This window comes from Polyodon spathula, chromosome 35, assembly GCF_017654505.1.
Source record: "Polyodon spathula isolate WHYD16114869_AA chromosome 35, ASM1765450v1, whole genome shotgun sequence".
Classification (NCBI taxonomy): domain Eukaryota; kingdom Metazoa; phylum Chordata; class Actinopteri; order Acipenseriformes; family Polyodontidae; genus Polyodon; species Polyodon spathula.
The window spans coordinates 549485-569202 of NC_054568.1; the positions used below are offsets into that span (position 1 = coordinate 549485).

Consider the following 19718-nt stretch of genomic DNA (forward strand, 5'->3'; position numbering starts at 1 on the left):
ATCAGCAGCCTGTATATGTAATTGACAAGCACTCATACGAGGAGAGCTGATTAAACAGTCCTTACCTGAATTAACCAGCTTGCTAAACTCCAAAGAGTTCAGTCTGTTATCCTGAAACAAAAAGAGACAGAAATAAAACTCAGAAAACCATTCAAGGCAATGCCCGGCATTAACTCACATACTGTTCATGCAGGGAGACAGACAGATATAATGACAGACAGACAGACAGACAGACAGGTCGAGATGCAGGCAGACAGACAGAGCCTCACCATGCTGGCGTGCTGGTGGAAGTGCTTCTCCACAGTGCTCCTGGTGTCAGGGGGAGAGGGATCAGCCATCACCTGGGGGCGAGGAAGGAGCGATTCACACAGGGCACAGACTGCAACACACACTCTGCATAACCACACTGCAAAACAGTCATCCAGCCAGGCAGCAACCCTGGAGACTCACATCAAACAAACGCCGAAGCTTCCTCTGTACTTTAAAGCAATCCATAGACTAGAAATGCTTTTTATCTTTAATAAAGCACTCAACAGGGCTGGATTTAGACGTTGATACAGATGTCGAAATGGTTCTCATTGGATTTAAGTTTATTTTAGTATCTCTAAGATATTTTAATGAAGCAGCTGTTTTAAATTGAAGCATATAGTTACTTCTCATGTGGAAGGCAGTGGGTTTGAGTAGCTCAGTGGTTAGAGTGCTGGGCTGCAGTGTGGAAGGGTTTGAATTGCTTTATCCTATCTAGAAATAAACACACATTTGGCTTACCTTGGAGTATGTGGAAGAACACAGAAGATCACCTTGCCTCCTAGTAAAGAAAAGAAAACCACAAAATGAACACATTCACACCAACACAAACAGCAGCTGTTCTACCTTCTTCAGACAGCAGGGGGCAATATTACACAATTCAATTGGGTAACGTATAATAAAATACACCATCACTCTAATAAAGCATTCACTCTGTCAGAACTAAACAGGTTTACAAAAAGACAACCATAGCGATTGTGAAACTATTTTATTAGTTTTAGTTCCACGCTTTTTGCAAAGTCACTGAGTGCTGAGAGAGTTATATTTATCTTCTGTTGAAATAAATCAAATTTTTATAGCACTGTCTCTGTGGAATTTGGATTCAGGTATTTATCATTATTATTATTATTATTATTATTATTATTATTATTATTATTATTATTTAGTGGCAAATGTTTTATATCATTAAAATAAAGGACTGGATTTTAGCTCAGTTCGTAGACTTCCAGTAGGATCAGAATTACTGAATCTACAGTTCTATAGGAAACCCTGTATATATTATATATGTAGATGTATAATAGGGTTATAATATATGTTTTTTGGTATCTGTGTAATGATATGCCTGGGTTTTTGTTTTGTTTCCTTCACTTTTTTTTTTGGTGGCCAAAAAGGGGAGAAAAGGGGGAGCCTTACCTCTTAAGCTTCTGATAGTAATATCTCTTTCATGCTTAAGGGTGTTTGACTCTACATGCAATCTCTCCCATCACCCCGAGCAAAGGGGTAAAAGTGATAAGAAGGGGGGGTACAGCGGGCTGCACATTGAACAAGCGCTGCGTGTCTCATTGTGATGTCAGTACTGTGCCTCACCTGGACTCGTTGCCCTTCTTGGCGTACACTCTCAGGTAGAAGCTGCCCTCCTGGCCGGGGGAGTTGGTCGACGCCACGACGACGTAATCCCCCGGGGGCAGGCGGACCCCCTCTCTCACCGCACGTAGGCAGCTGTATCTACAGGACTGGGCCACAGGGCGGCGCTTTGAGAAGAAACTCCGATCTAGAGAGCCGATGGAGTTCTGGAACTGAGAGAGAGAGAGAGAGAGAGAGAGAGAGAGAGAGAGAGATTCTGTTCTGTTGTTTGCACACGAGGACTAGCTCCTAACACAGTCACTTTAATTTTTCAGTAGTAACAGGTATAATAGCATACTAAATTTGAATATTGCATATGTTTAAAAAATGACTAGATTTGTTTTATTGTCCCATTGCATGGCTTTTATTGCAGTTACCACAATACAGTATTTTTTTTCTTTGGGGTGCAGTCTGTGTTTGACCACGGGCTGCTCTTGCTCTCTCACCACAGACGAGTCTAGAAATACAAAATAAACAGTCCTCACCTCTGGGGGAATCTGGGAGAGGAGAGAGGAGAAACAAGAGTTTAATGATGAGAGAAACACCGAGCTGTGGACTGACAGAGAGACAGACAGACAGACAGGGAGACAGACTGGCATTAGACTCTCAGACACACACGCACACACACACAGACTCAGACACCCACGCAGACACACACATGGGCAGACAGGCAGACAGACAGACACACACACACACAGGCAGACACACAGACAGACAGACAGGGAGACAGACTGGCATTAGACTCTCAGACACACACGCACACACACAGGCAGACGCACAGACCTGGTAGATCTCGAATGCGATTGGAAGGAAGTCCACGCTGCCCCCCTTCCTCCTGTGTTTCTGCAGCAGCTCCAGCACTGCGCTGCACAACAGCTTCCCATCCTCAACGTCATCATCCTCCTCCAGGCGCACTCGGAACTGGGGGTTACACCAGTACGAGGCTGAGAGGAGGGGGGGAGAGAGGAGGGGTTCATCGAGTGACTGGGTGTATGTCGAGGAAGGAGCTGTGGAAGTTGAGGGCGGTGTGCTACTCACACGTGAAGCTGGAGCTCCCTCCCGCGGAGCAGCCTGCTGTCCAACTTCCCTGGTGAGTGCTGATCCTCCAGTCAGACTGCAAGTCCCCCAGGGAGTCAGGACTCACACTGCACATCTCCACCGTGCTATACAAGCTCTTAAAATCCTCAACACATATCCTGAAACAGAAGAAAGGGGTTACACACCCTGAAACACAGAGACGAGAGGAACTGCACACACACCCGAGAGGAACTGCACACACACACACACACACGAGAGGAACTGCACACCCTGAAACACACACACAACAAGGCTGGTCAAGTGTGTGTTTGTAACACTTGTTGCTGTTTCCTGTGATATAATAAAGCACTGAAGGCCTTGCATCCTGCTGTTTTGATTAATTGTACCTACCAGAACTCTCCATCCTGTCTTGGCTTCAGATCCAGGAGCTCCTTCTCTTTGCTGTCAACTGTCTGCCACTCTAGACTCCTGAGTGAGAGGAGGTGGGGAGAGGGGAGCGAGAGAAAGGGGTTAGAGTGTCCTCACACATCCTGGGACATTCCCAAACAAATGATAATGCTGCTAGTGCTAATAATAAATCAACTGTAAAGCATTGGCAGCTCTTCTTTAAATAAGGGCCAGGGAAGACATTGTTGGTGCTAATAGTGCTGTTGTTAGTAAATGAAAAACGTTTCACATAGAAGTCTTCCAGTCATAAAGTTTTGTCAATGAAGACACTGAAAAAGACTTCTAGATGGTTGTCATTGTACTTATGTTTTTTTTTTTTTTAAGTATTTCACAGTTCAAACTTACAACAATAGAAAATGTACAAAGGAGAGGAGGTCATTGAACTCATCTGAGCTCGTCCGGTTCCTAGTAGCTGATTGATCTCAGAACTTTGTCAAGTCTTAAAGGATCCAAGTGATTCCGCCTCAACAACATGACTAGGCAGCCCATTCCATCCCCTCACCACTCTCTGTGTGAAGAAGAGTCTCCTTCGACAACATGACTAGGCAGCCCATTCCATCCCCTCACCACTCTCTGTGTGAAGAAGAGTCTCCTTCAACAACATGACTAGGCAGCCCATTCCATCCCCTCACCACTCTCTGTGTGAAGAAGAGTCTCCTTCAACAACATGACTAGGCAGCCCATTCCATCCCCTCACCACTCTCTCTGTGTGAAGAAGAGTCTCCTTCAACAACATGACTAGGCAGCCCATTCCATCCCCTCACCACTCTCTGTGTGAAGAAGAGTCTCCTTCAACAACATGACTAGGCAGCCCATTCCATCCCCTCACCACTCTCTCTGTGTGAAGAAGAGTCTCCTTCAACAACATGACTAGGCAGCCCATTCCATCCCCTCACCACTCTCTGTGTGAAGAAGAGTCTCCTTCAGCAACATGACTAGGCAGCCCCCATCCCCTCACCACCATCCCCTCAGCCCATTCCATCTCACCACTCTCTGTGTGAAGAAGAGTCTCCTTCAACAACATGACTAGGCAGCCCATTCCATCCCCTCACCACTCTCTGTGTGAAGAAGAGTCTCCTTCAACAACATGACTAGGCAGCCCATTCCATCCCCTCACCACTCTCTGTGTGAAGAAGAGTCTCCTTCAACAACATGACTAGGCAGCCCATTCCATCCCCTCACCACTCTCTGTGAAGAGTCTCCTTCAACAACATGACTAGGCAGCCCATTCCATCCCCTCACCACTCTCTGTGTGAAGAAGAGTCTCCTTCAACAACATGACTAGGCAGCCCATTCCATCCCCTCACCACTCTCTCTGTGTGAAGAAGAGTCTCCTTCAGCAACATGACTAGGCAGCCCATTCCATCCCCTCACCACTCTCTGTGTGAAGAAGAGTCTCCTTCAACAACATGACTAGGCAGCCCATTCCATCCCCTCACCACTCTCTCTGTGTGAAGAAGAGTCTCCTTCAGCAACATGACTAGGCAGCCCATTCCATCCCCTCACCACTCTCTCTGTGTGAAGAGTCTCCTTCAACAACATGACTAGGCAGGACATTCCATCCCCTCACCACTCTCTGTGTGAAGAACTGTCTCCTTCCCTCTGTCCTAAGTCTATATCTACTTAATTTCCACACTATGTCCTCTGGTCCTGGTTTCTGTGCTGCGTCTACAGTATTGTTTTGGGTTAACTATGTCAGCTCCTTTTAAGATTATAAAGACTTCAATCATGCCCCCCTAGAAACAAGAAGCATCGTGTAATGGTCTTTAAAGGAGAAATGACTGCTGACAACCAAAAGACAAGAATGATCCGAGGTGAGAGAATTATTGAATGCTGTACCCCTGTTTACACTGTCAAGAGGAGCAAATCTAGGCTGTAAAAAAACAGATTTAATACTGTGGGGCCACACCAGTGGTACCCCCTTAGATTTGTACACAAGCATTGTGTTTGTCTTTCTGATTGCTTCCCCACACTGTGTGGTTGCTGACAGTGGTGAGTCTATTACAACACCAAGGTCTCTCTCTTTGATAGCCTCTTCTAGGTCTATCCCCCCCATTTGGTATGTGGACCTTTCTTTGTTGTGCGCGGTGTGTGGCTCTGCAGGCACGTGAAGGAGGGCTCTTACTCATCGCTCCAGGGTCCACTGTACTCCAAGAAGCCCCAGGGGTTCCTCAGCCTCAGCAGAGATACACTGCCAGCCCGCACCTGAGACATTAAACAGGAAGGTGAGACAGAGGCAGCCCAGGGAAAGCACAGGCACTTTCAAAACTGCACATTTCAGAGCTATTGTGTTAGCGCGTGTTCTAACAGTACAGTATAAGACAACAGTGATCCCAAAAAAGAATATAGGATTTCTTTTTCTCCAGTCCCTCATGAAACAAATGTTTCAGCATCGCAAGTCAACCTTTGCAGCCTTGTCTACAACGGCTCCTGGAAATAAAACACAACCGTTGAGCCTGTTTCACAGTAAACATTTCTAATGGCAGTGTTTAAGTGGATCACAACACTGTACGTTACTTTTCTTTGTTTGCTCTACACGTTTCATGGTAAGCATGCTATACACATTGTAGCAAAGACAGATGTTGATGCTGGTTTCGTTTCATTAACATGTTTAACACAATAGCAATCGAACGCATGGCTGCCATCATATACAGCAGGGGTTACAGTTTTGTACAATGGCTTCTTATATTTCAGCCGCAGTGTGTTCTCACCGTGCCCGTGCCCGTGATCGAGTAGGCATGCCCTTTCACCAGCCCGTTCGGTGTCTGCTGACCGACTTCACTCTTACTCTGTGCCTGAGAGAACGAAAAACAGACTCCCACAATTAACATTTAAGAAGAACACTACAGCATGGTACGATTTAACTCAGTGTGTACAAAACAAACCAGGGAGATCAATGGCAGGTTGATATTTGAGTGGCCGAGAGCACACATGAAGAGGGGGGGAGAGGAGAAGGGCGGAGAGAAGGGGAGAGGAGAGAGGGAGAAGAGCGAGTGTACCTCTATAAAGCAAGACAGCAGGGTGCCTCTGCTCAGGGCCTGGTTAATCTGTTCCCACAGCGCAGAGACCTTAGACACCTGGATAGTCTCCGCAATGCCGCCGGTGAAATCCTCCATCGCCTCTGAGATACTGCCTCCCTTCAGACTGGCATAGCACCCACAGAGCCTGAGAGAGAGAGAGGGGGAAGGAGAGGGAGTGAGAGAGGGGGTGAGAGACAGGGAGGGAGTGTGAGAGAGGGAGTGACGGAGGGTGAGAGACACGCGCAGAGACACACAGACAGTCAGACTGACTTGGCATAGGCCTTCTCCAGCAGGGCACTCCAGAACTCGTTCTGGCTCAGCGAGCGGGTGAAGAGAAGCTTCTTGTTCAGAGTGGGCAGCCTGTCATCAACCACCACCTCCTCCCAGCATCCATACTGCCAGAACTGAGAGAGAGAGAATGCGAGAGAGTGTGAGAGAGAGACACAGAGAGAGACAGACAGAGACAGAGAGAGAGAGAGAGAGAGAGAGAGAGAGAGAGAGAGAGAGAGAGAGAGAGAGAGAGAGAGACAGACAGAGACAGAGAGAGAGAGAGAGAGAGAGAGACACACAGAGAGAGAGAGACAGACAGAGACAGAGAGAGAGAGAGAGAGACACAGACTATACAAATAGTTTTGTATTACAGCGAGTGTTATTCACATGGCAGCAGGAGAAAACAGTTTCGAACAGTCAGTAAATCTGGAAGTTCACCTCGAATAAAAAAAAAGAATAAGACAAACATTTCAGCCACAGCCTTCTAGCACACCGAAAGCTTGTCTACTTCCATTTTTTTTAAATAGTTTTTACCTTACAATTTGTAAGTGGCTACAGGTTTTCTCTCTCCTTCTCTCCCTCCCTAACACACTCTCCCTCTCTAAACCTTGGTACAAAAACTGAATCACTGAACTCATCTGTTTCTGATCTCTCTGTGTCCTCAGGCTGTCTGTTAGTGAGAGGTGCAGCACTCTTTGAACACAGCAGGGAGGGGGGGGGGGGGGGGGGGGGGGGGGGGGGGGGGTTGGGGGGGGGGGTAGGAGAGCAGCAACTCCTCAGTAACACCAGCCTGTACACGTCCAGCTCCCTCCTGGAACTGTTCATCATGAAGCCAGCCTCCGGCATCCGTGCTGCAGCCCAATCTCTTCTCACTCACAGGGGAACATTATTCCAAACAGCAATCCTGTGGACTGGCTTCTACGCATCTCTACAGCTTTCTATTTGTCGCCATTTTTATTGCTCTTTATCGTCACTCTGCTTTGTTTTTTGATCCTCGTTCAAAAAAATGGGGTGATTGTATCCGTCCATCCGTCTGTCTCTCCCTCCATCTGTCTCTCTATCACAGTATAGATGGTGAACATGACAGAAACACGCATAGAGGAGATAGAAAGAGGGACAGATAGCTAGATTATTTTAATAACATTTGTGTCACCAACATTAGCAATGTGAGCCTTGCTACTTTTTAAAATAGATAACTTGGCATAAAAGAAAATTTGCCAACTGACATCTTTCTTTCAGTGTAAGGTGTACCAAATATAAAAATACGTTCAGAACAATTCAAACCCAACTTGACAGACACTTCATTAAAACAAAAAAGGGGGATAATCTGTTACAAAAAACAAAGCCATCCAATCAGTCTCCCTTTGTGCACAAAAGGGAAGTATGTGAGATGCATCTGGATCCAAGATCCAGATTAACGAATGGACAGGATGGTGTGCAGGAGTCTCCGTTAGGTTTTCAAAGCTCCTCCGAGCCAGCCTGACCTGCTCTCCCATCTCCAACCACTTCCTCCAGCTTTTATCATTAACAATGTTAAAGTCTCAGACTCTGTTAACCCATCTTTAAAAAACAGGATTAAAAATGAGGTTCCTCTAGCAGCCAATACAAACCAAGCGCTCCCTCGCCTATTTGCACTCTCACACTCTGCCCCGCCCTCAGCAGGCTCTGGTAGATAAGAGGCAGGTTACAGGAGTCAACCTGGGCAGTTTGTCTAATCTCAGCCCTCCAGCCTGATGCAGCAAAAGCAAAGCCAAGTCTATCCAAGGAGGCTTCTCACTGTTATAAAGCAGTTTCTTAATAGTTTGCAGCCTGAATGCTATATTTCTGCTGGGCAGGTTCACTAATCCTTGTCCCCTTTCTTCCAGATGCAGGTACAGCACACTCAACCAATGTAACCCATCCCAGAAAAAAAACTCAAGAATTCCTTCTGTCTTTCTTTTAGAAAATCTTACCAAGATCCCACACATATAGGTATTGGCCAAAGCATAGAGGCTGCCAAATAACTTATTATCAAAACCCTCCTCCTGTAAGAGAGCTGTGGTAAAACCCAACGCCATTTCCACAGTTGCCCTTTTACTTACATTTTACTCTAACATTCCCTCACAGTTTTTTCCCAAATAATCTCCCCCCAACTCCATTGTAACCCAGCAAAACATTTCTGGCTTTTATACAGATTATTAACATCTGTTTGATTATTAACAAAAACAGAAATATTATCTGCATAAGCAGATGCTTCTATTGGCTGAGCTGAGCTCTCTGGAACAGAGAGCCTGTTAAAACCTGTCTGAGTCTGTTATGAGAGGTTCAACAGAAAGAGAACAAAGCATACCTGAGAGAGGATGGCCCTGCCTGACATCTCTGTGGACTGGGAAAGGTGCACTCAGCCTCCATTGACCTTCAGCATACAAAAAACATCACAGTACAGGAACTGCATGTGGGATATAAATCCCGGGCCAAATCTGAAAGCTTCAAATACCTTCCGCAAATAATTGTGAACAACTCTGTCAAAGGCTTTCCCTTGATCAAGAGAGAAATAAAACAGCTTGGCGGGAGCCAACGTGTCTCAAATTTGAAAAGAATCTTGTCGAAAAATGTATCTCAAGAGCACACAGCCGGTTTGGTCGGGATGAATAACATGTCCCAACACAGTGCTTAGTCTATTTGCAAGAGCTTTTGAGATGATCTTATAATCCGTATACAGCAAAGACATAGGCTTCCATTTCTTTATGCTGCACACGTCTCCTTTTTCAGGTAATGGCGTTATTATTGCTCTCCTGCAACTCTACTTTCTCTTGCCTTTCACTATAAGGAGGCTGTATGTTCCAATGGTTAAAGAAACAAGCTTGTAACCAGCAGGTCCCCAGTTCAAATCCCAGCTCAGCAATTGACTCCCTGTGTGACCCTGAGCAAGTCACTTAACCTACTTGTGCTCCATCTTTCGGGTGAGACGTTGTTGTAAGTGACTCTTCAGATGACGCGTAGTTCACACACCCTAGTCTTTTATCTTGGAAAGTGCTTTGTATTGGTGGACCACTATAAAAGGCGCTATATAAAAATTATTATTGTAAACTACATACAGGTAATTTCTTAACAGTGTGCAGAAGTTTAAAATAATTCAACAGGAAGTCCATCCATTCCTGGAGCTCTTCCTCTTTCAGCCCCTGGAGAGCGTCAGACAGCTCCTGCAGCATTAAAAGCCCATCCTGTACTTCCTTTTCTTCTTCAGGGATCCTCAGCCTCCAGGAAATGCTGTATCTTTTTTCCAATCCATCTCTGTGAGGTACTGCCCTCGGGACCTCACCAGCGCCCCCTGCACTTTGAAATTCACCAGCTGCATTTACTTTTTTTCGTTTTGAGGTCTTGAATCAACCTGCTATTTGAAGTGGACTGCAGAGTTCCTGAAGCGCTAACATATCCCTCTCCAGCTCTTCCAGAGTCTCTGTCATCTTGTTTGGGGTCAGTAAATTAATTACATCAGTAGAAGTAGAAAACGTAAAAACATCCCTATATAATCATCATATATGCACAGTCAGTTCTCCCTCTTCAAGAGCACAGAGGAGGATCTTCCATGTACGTTTCTTTAAATGATTTAGAGTATGTGTTACTTTTTTTGATTTTTTTGACTCTCTCTCTAAAATTAAATTTTCTACAGTAGAATCTTGGAACTGGAGTCCTTTTTTCAGAACACTCTGGGGATTATTATAAAGTACTCCAGACACCATACAAACGTTTCACTTTTTTGTTTTAACACAATATCTTTTCAGTAAACCTTGCTTATTTTTTTATTATTATGTATTCTACTTAGATCTACATGTATAAAAATATGTTATTCTATGACCCGAGGGACCTTACAATGCTTCCTGAAAGTTTTGTTGAAAAATATTGATGTTTGGGAAGATTGCACGACATTGTTTCACCCGAGTGAATGCACTGAGACTTTTATTCTAACGGTCTTTATAAGCAACAATGGACACTAGTCTCAATTTATTTTCTCAAAATAAAAATTTATAAATCAAATAGTTATATATATAGATTCAATTACTATTTATAAGGAAAAATAATTCCCTGACAAATGTACCTGCTTATACCCACTTGTTTCTTGATATTTATAAATGTTGTAAAAACATATATATTAAAACACGTGAGACAAAATGAATGTTCTAATATAATTATAAGTCACATACATTGGATTTCCCCATTTTCTTTCATAGCTGTAAACAAGTTTGTTTCTGCCTGCTGCTGTGAAATGTCTCCGCCCTTAAAGACATGCCCGTTTCACGAAAAAAAAAACAAGCAGGCAGGCAGTTAAATTCAATCCCTCCCCTATCCAATGATAAGCATTTACAACCTGTACTGCAAAGTACGGTGGCCCAGTAAGTCAAAGAAATGAAGTGCATTTTTTATCGTGTTTACCCCCATTACGGGCCCAGAATGACACTTCAGTATGATCCTGTTTACACCATAACGATCCTTAAAGGGTTAAAATAACTAACGGCTTAGGAGATGATATGCCATTATATAAATAACAATACAGTTAAAATCACAATCTATAAACAACACCTTTTGAAATTTACAGTACGATAAAACGTTGGAGGAATTTCATTCTTTTGTCAGTGATGTTTACATCTTCATACATACTTGCCTCCTGAATGAAATGGCGTGTTTCAAAAGCCCGTATCTAGCCAGTTCATTTTTAAGAAAATGGTTTAATAAGGTTATTTTCCTGGCTGGAAGTGCTGGAGGAGTTACAAAACAGTAATAGAAAACCAAAATATCCACAAAACAAACAAAGTCATAAAGTCAAAGGCCACACACCTTTCAGCAGCGCTCATGCACACACACCCTTCTCCTTCCCATCCACACCCAGCATTAACTGCATCAGAGACAGATAGATAGATAGATAGATAGATAGAGGGGGACTATCAATAAGAATGACTGCAACAAAAGAGTTCCATTAAATGTCTCTGCCATGATCCTCCATTCATTATACTGTGTAAGTCTCAAATATGCAGTTTTGAAACACACATGTCTTTTCATTTTACAACATGGTATCTGGCACTACTCTAAGTTAAATAAATCTCCATTCTCGAGCCATGCTGGTCCTGGAGAGCGTCAGGTTTTCGTTTCAACTGAGTTCGCAATCACTTCATTGCACCAATTATTGTGGTAATTAGTCAAGATTAACAGGAGTTCCAGATCTTTAGCCATTGATGACGTAAAGACATCTAGAAAACCTGCTGGACCAGGGTTGGAGACCCCTGCTTTAGACTGTGTAGAAGTTTGCCCCTAGTGGTGTACTGAGGGCACTACCGCCCTCAGTGCTATCCCAAAACAGGTGAAGGAGGCAGATGAAGGACACCAGGATTCGTTTGAGAAATTGCTGGTTTTATTCAGTGCAAATAATAAGAAGTTTCTGACACAATTTTAACCCAACAAAGCAAGCAATTGAGGGCGATGGCTCTGCACCTCCTGGCTTTACATACCTTTGACAGAGCTGGGCTCGTGATTGCTAACTAAAATGGAAATACCGTCACCTTGTTACCTACTCCATAACCATACAGGGTGAACGTTTGTGATCCGTCTGCCGTCTGGGTGCGCGCATCCGCTGCTGAGTGACAGGCAGGAGATCCAGATGGAGGTTGAAGCTGATACGCACTGACATCTACCAGCTCACTTGACACTACCAGCAATGGGAGTGCACGAAAGCACATACAAAACAGTGTACGAAAACTTTGGTAGGATCCAAATTTGTCCAAATTACATGAGGCTGACAAGGAGATTAGGAAATTACAGGCTAAGGACATCTGGATCCGGGACCGTAGGAACATTCCTGAAAATTCCCAACCTTATCCCTAGGAACTCGTCGTGGATTCTGTAGCTTTGGTGAAGTGCTCATAAACAGTGACCAAGTGAAGAACAGTAAAATAGAGGACTTGCACAATTTACTGTCAATATTGAATTGTGAAATACTGAGGGAGCCCTGGAATATAATAAACTAAATATTCCAGAGATGACATTCTGCATGGCTTATGACACCAGTGTGTGCGATATCAGCCTCTTTTACAGCAGCATACTGGTGGAATTCGAGGCAGATCTCCGCTCACTGTTTATTTCTACCCCTCCACTTCCTCTCCCCCTCTCCTCCCTTCATTCCCGCCACACTCTCCACCCCTCTTTCCCCCACTCACCCTGAATCTGAAGAGGCCGGCATAGGACTTCTGGAAGCTCTGGCCTTCAGGAACTACATAGGAGATGAGAGGGGGCTGCAGGGTGAGACAGGAGAGGGCAGCCAGGAGCCAGCAGTCCCCTACGAGAAGGAGACAGACAGAGAGAGAGTGAGAGAGACAGGTTCTGCCCTCTCTTCATCCAGCCAGAATGGACAGCACACATTGTGACAAAAGGAAGGCCTTCAAGCGCCTCTGGTGCTCTGGGCGTCATTCACAGGCATTTCTAACTTATTCTGACAAGCGACAGAGGTGTGACAGCAGCCGAGCACAGAAGCCTGTAACTCTTCAGTATGATCGCTATACATTGTACCCACTATTCCTGTTTCTACTTAGGTTTTGTATATCTCTACTCTGTGTGTGTGTGTGGAACACATCTATTGTTTGTTCCAGTACTCTGTATGTCTGCTCTCTGCAGGGGACAGGTCCCTGTTAACTGTATCAATAGCTTTATTGTGCTTCCAAGCTCTCCCTCATGCATGTAAAACGTTGGCGTAAACACATTCCTTGCTAACAGGGAGCAGCTGGACTGGGGGTGGGACTTGGGCTCTGCAATAAAACATCAAGCACGCACACTCAGGACAATCGAATCACTGACAGATGAAGAGATACATTTTCTTTTCTTTTTTTGTTCAATTATTTTAACCCCTATTTTGTCCCCATTCTCAGCAATTCCCCACATAGCTGCTTGGGAGAACTGAAGGTTCAGTGGGGGGTCCTCCGGTCCCACGACGAGCCAGCTTCCTCTTCTACATGCAGGAACTCCAGAGCCGATGCCAGTGAGCTACCGACCTCTGGAGGCCAGCCCTGCAGGTGTCTGCTCTGAGCTCACTGGGCGCCTGGCCAGTAGGGTGCGCTGTAGCATGATGAGGAGATAATGCAACAAGCCTTTTAGAGTCTCCAGTGAAGACTGGCTGCTTCGCACAGCCAGGGCGCTCCCCTAACTGACCCAGCACACCACTATCTACTCTACAGAAGTCCTTCTCTGCTTTCTTTCATAGGTAACAGGTTTCTTATTGTTGTGTTTTTATAGAAGAATATTCAAATATATCAAGTTTGAGAAATAAGCTATGCGTACAAAGCATTTAAACGATTGTCACTTGCAAAATAGTTTCATAAATGTAAAATGCCATGCGCATCCATTCATTATACAGGTCTTAAATGTGCAGTTTTGAAAGAAGCATGTGTTATAGCATGTACATGTGCGCTACACAATGTGTTTCTTTCAAAACTGCACATCTGAGACCTATGAAGCTGTGAAGTGTAAAATGGCTTAGATTTAAGGAATTATTTTAACGAGGCTGCAAATGCTAAGAGATCTCGAGGGTGGGCTCTGGAACACTTTGATATTGTGCAAGCTATAAAGTGACGTGTCTCCGAATGAGCGGTCGAGGTGCTGTATTACCTAGCTGACCCTGGCAAATATCCGTGGTATCAGTTTTTCCCACGACAAACTGGGCTTGCTTGTTGATCTCCTGAAAAAAAAAAAAACACACACACACACATCCCCAGTTAAATACAATCCAGCTTCCCTAAAACCAGTCCACACGCATACCAAGAGTCCGCACCCTCACATAATAATCACACAGTACCTGAAAGGCTGATAATATTTGAATAAAACCATATATAACCAAATGCAATCTGGAAGATTATGTCGTGAATCTCCTCCTAATAATAATACTGACATCAGAGTAAGACCTGTATTATCTCACTGCTATAGAGCTGGCTCTTTAGTTGAATGAATCGTTTGTCTTTAACCCCTTGTGGTTCACATCCTGCCCTTGTCTTTCTATTCAATTGGCCAAGACGCCGATTCATTACAGCCAATGGGAGGTGTACAAGACCAATGTATTTTTATATAGTGCCCTTCAAGCATCCCAGAGTGCTGTACAAAATGTCAAACAGGAGAGCTCACTGGGAGGAAGGGTAGTTATCGGCGAAGCGCGAGATCCACCTGGCTCTCTAAACAGCATAGATAGTTTATGTGTTTTCCGGGTATTGGCACAGAAAGAGTACATCAGACAAAAGCACCATTTCATAATTTTTTTTAATTTTTTTTTAATATAAATATAAAAAAAGGTCTGACATGAGTGGGATTTGAGGAACCCATAACCTTCAGTTTGCAAGCGTGGGGGGTTAACTGTCAATGCCGCACGATTAGTTGAAACAAACAGTATTTACAGAGATGAAGTCAGCCGGCTGAGAATTCTGGGGACTTTGTTATAGTTTGGAGATTTTTTGAGTCATCGTTCATCTTCCTCCTCCTCCTCCTCATCATTCTGAGATTCTGATCTTGCTCTGAAAATGTTTGGTTTCCTGTCAGTGTAACACTCATTGTGGTCCCTATTGGCACAAGGATTCTGGTTGATGAAAAAATCTGATATTCTTTTTTGGGACATTTTCTGCATACAAGCTTCTAATGCATGCCATTCCCACCACTGCTGTGACTCTCAGTCAGATTCACGATACTGGGAGGACTGGTCATTGCACAGCATTCCCGTACTTCAAGCAAGACAAGCTTAAAGCAGCTCAAAGCCAGGAAGAGGCAGATTTAGAGAAACGTGTTATTAGCTCAGTATTAAAAACAACTGAACCCGTGTAGAAAAGGCAGTTTGAAGGTCTGAAGGCACTTCATCTTTAAAGTTTTTGTGTCTGCTTGTGCCCGAAGGGTCTACAGTTCAAAGGAATTCTCTCTGACTGTAAAACTGCTCTGCACACCTGCATTTATTCCAATCCAGATGGCCTCTCATGCAGGTTTGAACATTACCACACCTTTGTATTTAATGAGTATTACACCCATTAGCCACACCAGGGGCTAATACAGACCCAGCGGAAGAGCTTTTAAAACATTCCTAGGACTTCATACTCTCATCTGATGACTGATTCTTTTTAAAAACGGGAAACTGAATCCTTTGATTTAAATAATTTAGAGTTCCTAAATATTTCTCCCCCTTTTTCTCCCCAATTAGGAATGTCCAAATATCCCCTCACTGCTGCAATTCTCCACAACAGCTCAGGACAGTGTGTGCCCTCCGATCCCCAAACCATCCCTCACTCCCCTGACTGTATGACTCCCCCTGCACTCCACGCAGCTGTGCCTTTACAAGGAGGGACTCTCGGGGACCCCTGTGGCTCCCCTGACTGTATGACTCCCCCTGCACACCACGCGGCCGTGCCTTTACAAGGAGGGACTCTCGGGGACCCCTGCGCTCCCCTGACTGTATGAATCCCCCTGCACACCACAAGTCAAACCTTACACGTCACATCAACACGCTTTTCATCTCGCTGGAAAATGACATCAAAGAGAGAACGAGTGGGTTCCATAGCTGGATCTTCAAAGAATATTTTGAGCTGCAGTCTGACCAAACCAGAAAAACATCTCTATAAAACATAAACTGTGCCTGAGATGTAACTATTTGTAACTGTAACTAGTTTTTTTTTCAAAGTAATAAGTTACTGTAACCAGTTACAATTTTGTTCGAGTAACTGTAATGTATTAAAAATAACTTCCCCAACACTGACACCAAACATTAATCAGAGAGTACCATTCAGTATCCATAGGGTTATTATATATTCCTCAGATAGTTATTGTAGTTTCAGTATTCATAGTTATATTGTTGTAAAGAAATTCAGACACTTCCCATTAACTTCAATATCTACAGTTATAGAGTGGTGCAAACAATAACTAGACTCGTTTCCCTAGCTCCAATATCTGGAGTTTTATAATTATTATACTTTGGTGCTAAGGTTTACCTTCTGAACTTTCAATAGTTTTCTATAATTTTATACGCAGTATTTTAGATTTGTGCAAAATTGCATCTCCTGTATCTACAGAAACCGGTGCATCGTTTTTTGACAATTTAAAATAAACGTTAAAAAAAGGCTTCTGAATTGTAGCACAGTGAAACACAGTGTGTTGCTTAATAATAATAATAATAATAATAATAATAATAATAATAATAATTATTACTTATAATATTATAATATCTAATAATAATTAGATGCGACATTTTAAAATCAAAATACCAAAAATAACATTACAGTGTAAAGAATATAATTGCTAAGATATGTTGCATAAGATTTATGCTTAATTCTTAAAAAGGTTAGATGGGGTATTACTAATGCCCCATAAAATATATGGGCTACCCCAAAAGATCAATAGATTCTGTAATATAAAAACCATAAATATGCACTGATAAACCCCCAGTCTAATTATACTGTATATACATTGAGCAATTATTATATTCCTGTAATAATAATAATAATAATAATAAATAATAATAATAATAACAGAGACGAGAGAACTCTAAAGAACAGATGACGTTCTAAATAAACTGCAAGACATCTATCATTTCCATCTCTTTGTGTCAAACACCAGTTGGATGGTAAACCAATATTAAACACAATAACACGTTTTTATTGTGCAAAGCGTGTGAATTGTCAAAATTAACAAAATATTGTTTTGTATATTTTCGTTTGTGACATGCAGGTCGTCCAGTTTATTTTAATTGTCAGTAACCCTTCACTTTAAATTGCATATATATATATATATATATATATATATATATATATATATATATATATATATATATATATATATATATATATATATAAACACTTACACTTTGTAAACACTTTCTTTAATGATAATAATAGAGCCTACCATAACTGAGAAGAATCAGAACCTAGAAGTAGAAGTAGCAGTAGCAGTAGCGGTGTAATACCTTGGGTCTGAGCCACACGATGTTTTGGTCGGGTTTCAGCGCGGGTAGCTTCCCAATGGAGCCCTGGTCAGCTGCAAACTCGGGGTCCTCGAACAGTTTCTTCTCCTTCAGGCAGGCGCTGAGCAGGCTCTGGTAGTCCTGCAGTTTGAATTTGAGCGGGTTTTCTCTGGAGCCGGGTTCGAGTGCTGGGTTGGCCATTCTGGTGTCGGATACTCAGAGCACAGTGTAGTTTCTTAAGAAGCCACTGCAAGCGTTCAGACTGTTCGATGTTCTTGCCTAAGCAGACCTTCTTAAATGAATGCAGCTCTGGGCAAGCCCCGTCCCAAAACCTCCCAACCCGCCTCCCCCTCAGCCCAACTCGCACCGACCTGCTTTGCCTGGATTTGCGTGTTTGTTTTTTTTATGTGCTGTTAGCCTACGGCTTTCGTATGTGTGTGTTGTGAAGCAACAAGATCATTACCCAACACACAGTTCGCTGTTTTCCAATCCTGTTTTTCTTTATGCATAATTCCTGAAGTGAAGTGATCACGACTACATCCCAACTTCACCCCATCTTGGTAACTAGGGGTACTGTAAACAGCCATTTTAACTAGGGTTTTTATTTCCCACACAGTTTTGTTTAGAGAGGTATTATTCCAGTTCATTAGAAAGTCGACCTTGTTTCGGTCCTAACTTTTGTACATTCACTAAATAGTTATTGATTCGTTCAAATAGAAGTCAACGAAAACTTACATTTAATATTCATGGTTTGTAAAAATGATTGTTCTCTGTTTCACTATGAACTTCACAACAAAAATTGCATATAACATTCAATAGTACCTGTCTGACCTGTTTAGCTTAATTCACAGTGTCAAGAAAAATGCTTTTCTGTCTGGAGCTCCATTTATTGGAAATGCACCCAAACTGGAACTGCAAAATTAAACTCAGTTTTGCTGTTTTAAGTCAAAAACGGGATTAGATTTCATATCTAACATCTGACTGTATTGCGCCGCAATCTTTCTTTAGAGATGAAATCATTTGTGTTTATTAATGCAAACAAATAAATAAATAAACAAGATTATACTCCCTTAGATTTCCTCACATATTTTCACAGTATTGAATATCAATATTACTTCTTAACAGGACTAGAGTAAACTAGATTAAACTCTGTTCACATTTGTTTCTGGAGAAGCGATTCTCACATTTTTATTAAGCCTGTCATTGCTAATTCTTATTCTATATAATTCTGTGCACTGTTGGTACATGTCATCGTCTTCAACCTTTTCATCACTGATAGCTTTAAATTTGACATGCTTGTTTTTATCGCCATCTTGTGGCATGAAATTGTAATGCTCTTATTATCTTCTTTCACTATAACTACATGCTGTCGTTCTTTTTGTTGTCCAGACTTCTTGGACTTACACGCAGGACTGTGACCCGGATAGCCAGGACCCAGGTCCGGACCCGGGTAGAAGTGCCAGTGTGATAGGGGCTTAAAAAAGGGGCCAAGCTACTATATACACAAAAAGGATCTGTAATGATTCAACAAGACAGACACTTTCTATTGCAATAGCAACTCAACAAGCTGGGCCAAGCTTGCCTCAATTGGCTCTTGATTCACTTATAGAAGAATATCACAGTCATTCAGCAGCTTCCCCATTAGTATACTATTAATTTACTATAGTTTACCAGGCTATAGTTCCCCAGACCTCTCTGGGCTTTACAATGCTTTCACTGTGCTTTATTACACTTTGCTATGCTTTTATATGGGCCACTTAACTCAGCCACTCTTACAGTACATATTTACAGGCTAATGCTTTTTTTATATACAAGTACCTTTACTCCCAATAGGAACCTAAGGGGTCATGATGTAGGGTCTTATCACCTGCAATGGTCTTCATGTTTTACAGCAGCATAAAGAGGCTTTAGAGAAAATATTCTAATAATAAGGGAAATAAATCATACAGAAAATGAAAAGGGACCGGCAAGAAAGCTGTTCTGCTATCAATGAGGGGAGAGAAATGAAACTGCTTAGCAACTGTATTTATTATTTTATGACTATGTATTTATTTATTACAGTTTGACGCCACAAGGTGGCAGTAAAAACAAAACTAAGAACTAGTGCCAAATAAATACTGTGATAAAAAAGGGGACTCTACAACACAAACCTTTTCAATCACCAGCTGCCTCTCTGCCAGAAATATCAACACTTTCCCTATGACGCAGTTCTAGATGCCTCCTATACTGACTCACACAGGCAATCCACTCAACCCCCAAGTGTGCAAAATAACGTGTGGAGATATCTGCATGTCTTTATTCTGACATAGTTCAAACAAACTGCCTTCCCTGCTTCCCTCCAATCCCTA

The 19718-nt window shown here is 42.8% G+C and overlaps 1 protein-coding gene across 1 annotated transcript in view; it reads right to left on the reverse strand.

Moving 5' to 3' along the window:
* Positions 1–17685, reverse strand: part of LOC121303734 (calpain-8-like) — an 18317-nt gene extending 632 nt beyond the window's left edge. Inside the window, exons 1-15 of the mRNA XM_041234514.1 lie at positions 17374–17685; positions 14055–14124; positions 12614–12732; positions 6426–6559; positions 6135–6300; positions 5847–5930; positions 5261–5340; positions 3079–3156; positions 2689–2846; positions 2434–2594; positions 2136–2147; positions 1615–1823; positions 769–808; positions 270–341; positions 7–111 (exon numbers count right to left, since the gene is read on the reverse strand). Coding sequence (XP_041090448.1) covers positions 7–111; positions 270–341; positions 769–808; positions 1615–1823; positions 2136–2147; positions 2434–2594; positions 2689–2846; positions 3079–3156; positions 5261–5340; positions 5847–5930; positions 6135–6300; positions 6426–6559; positions 12614–12732; positions 14055–14124; positions 17374–17571 — 1686 coding nt within the window. The 5' untranslated portion in view covers positions 17572–17685. The remainder of the gene's footprint in view (positions 1–6; positions 112–269; positions 342–768; positions 809–1614; positions 1824–2135; positions 2148–2433; positions 2595–2688; positions 2847–3078; positions 3157–5260; positions 5341–5846; positions 5931–6134; positions 6301–6425; positions 6560–12613; positions 12733–14054; positions 14125–17373) is intronic.
* Positions 17686–19718: the final 2033 nt, after the last annotated feature.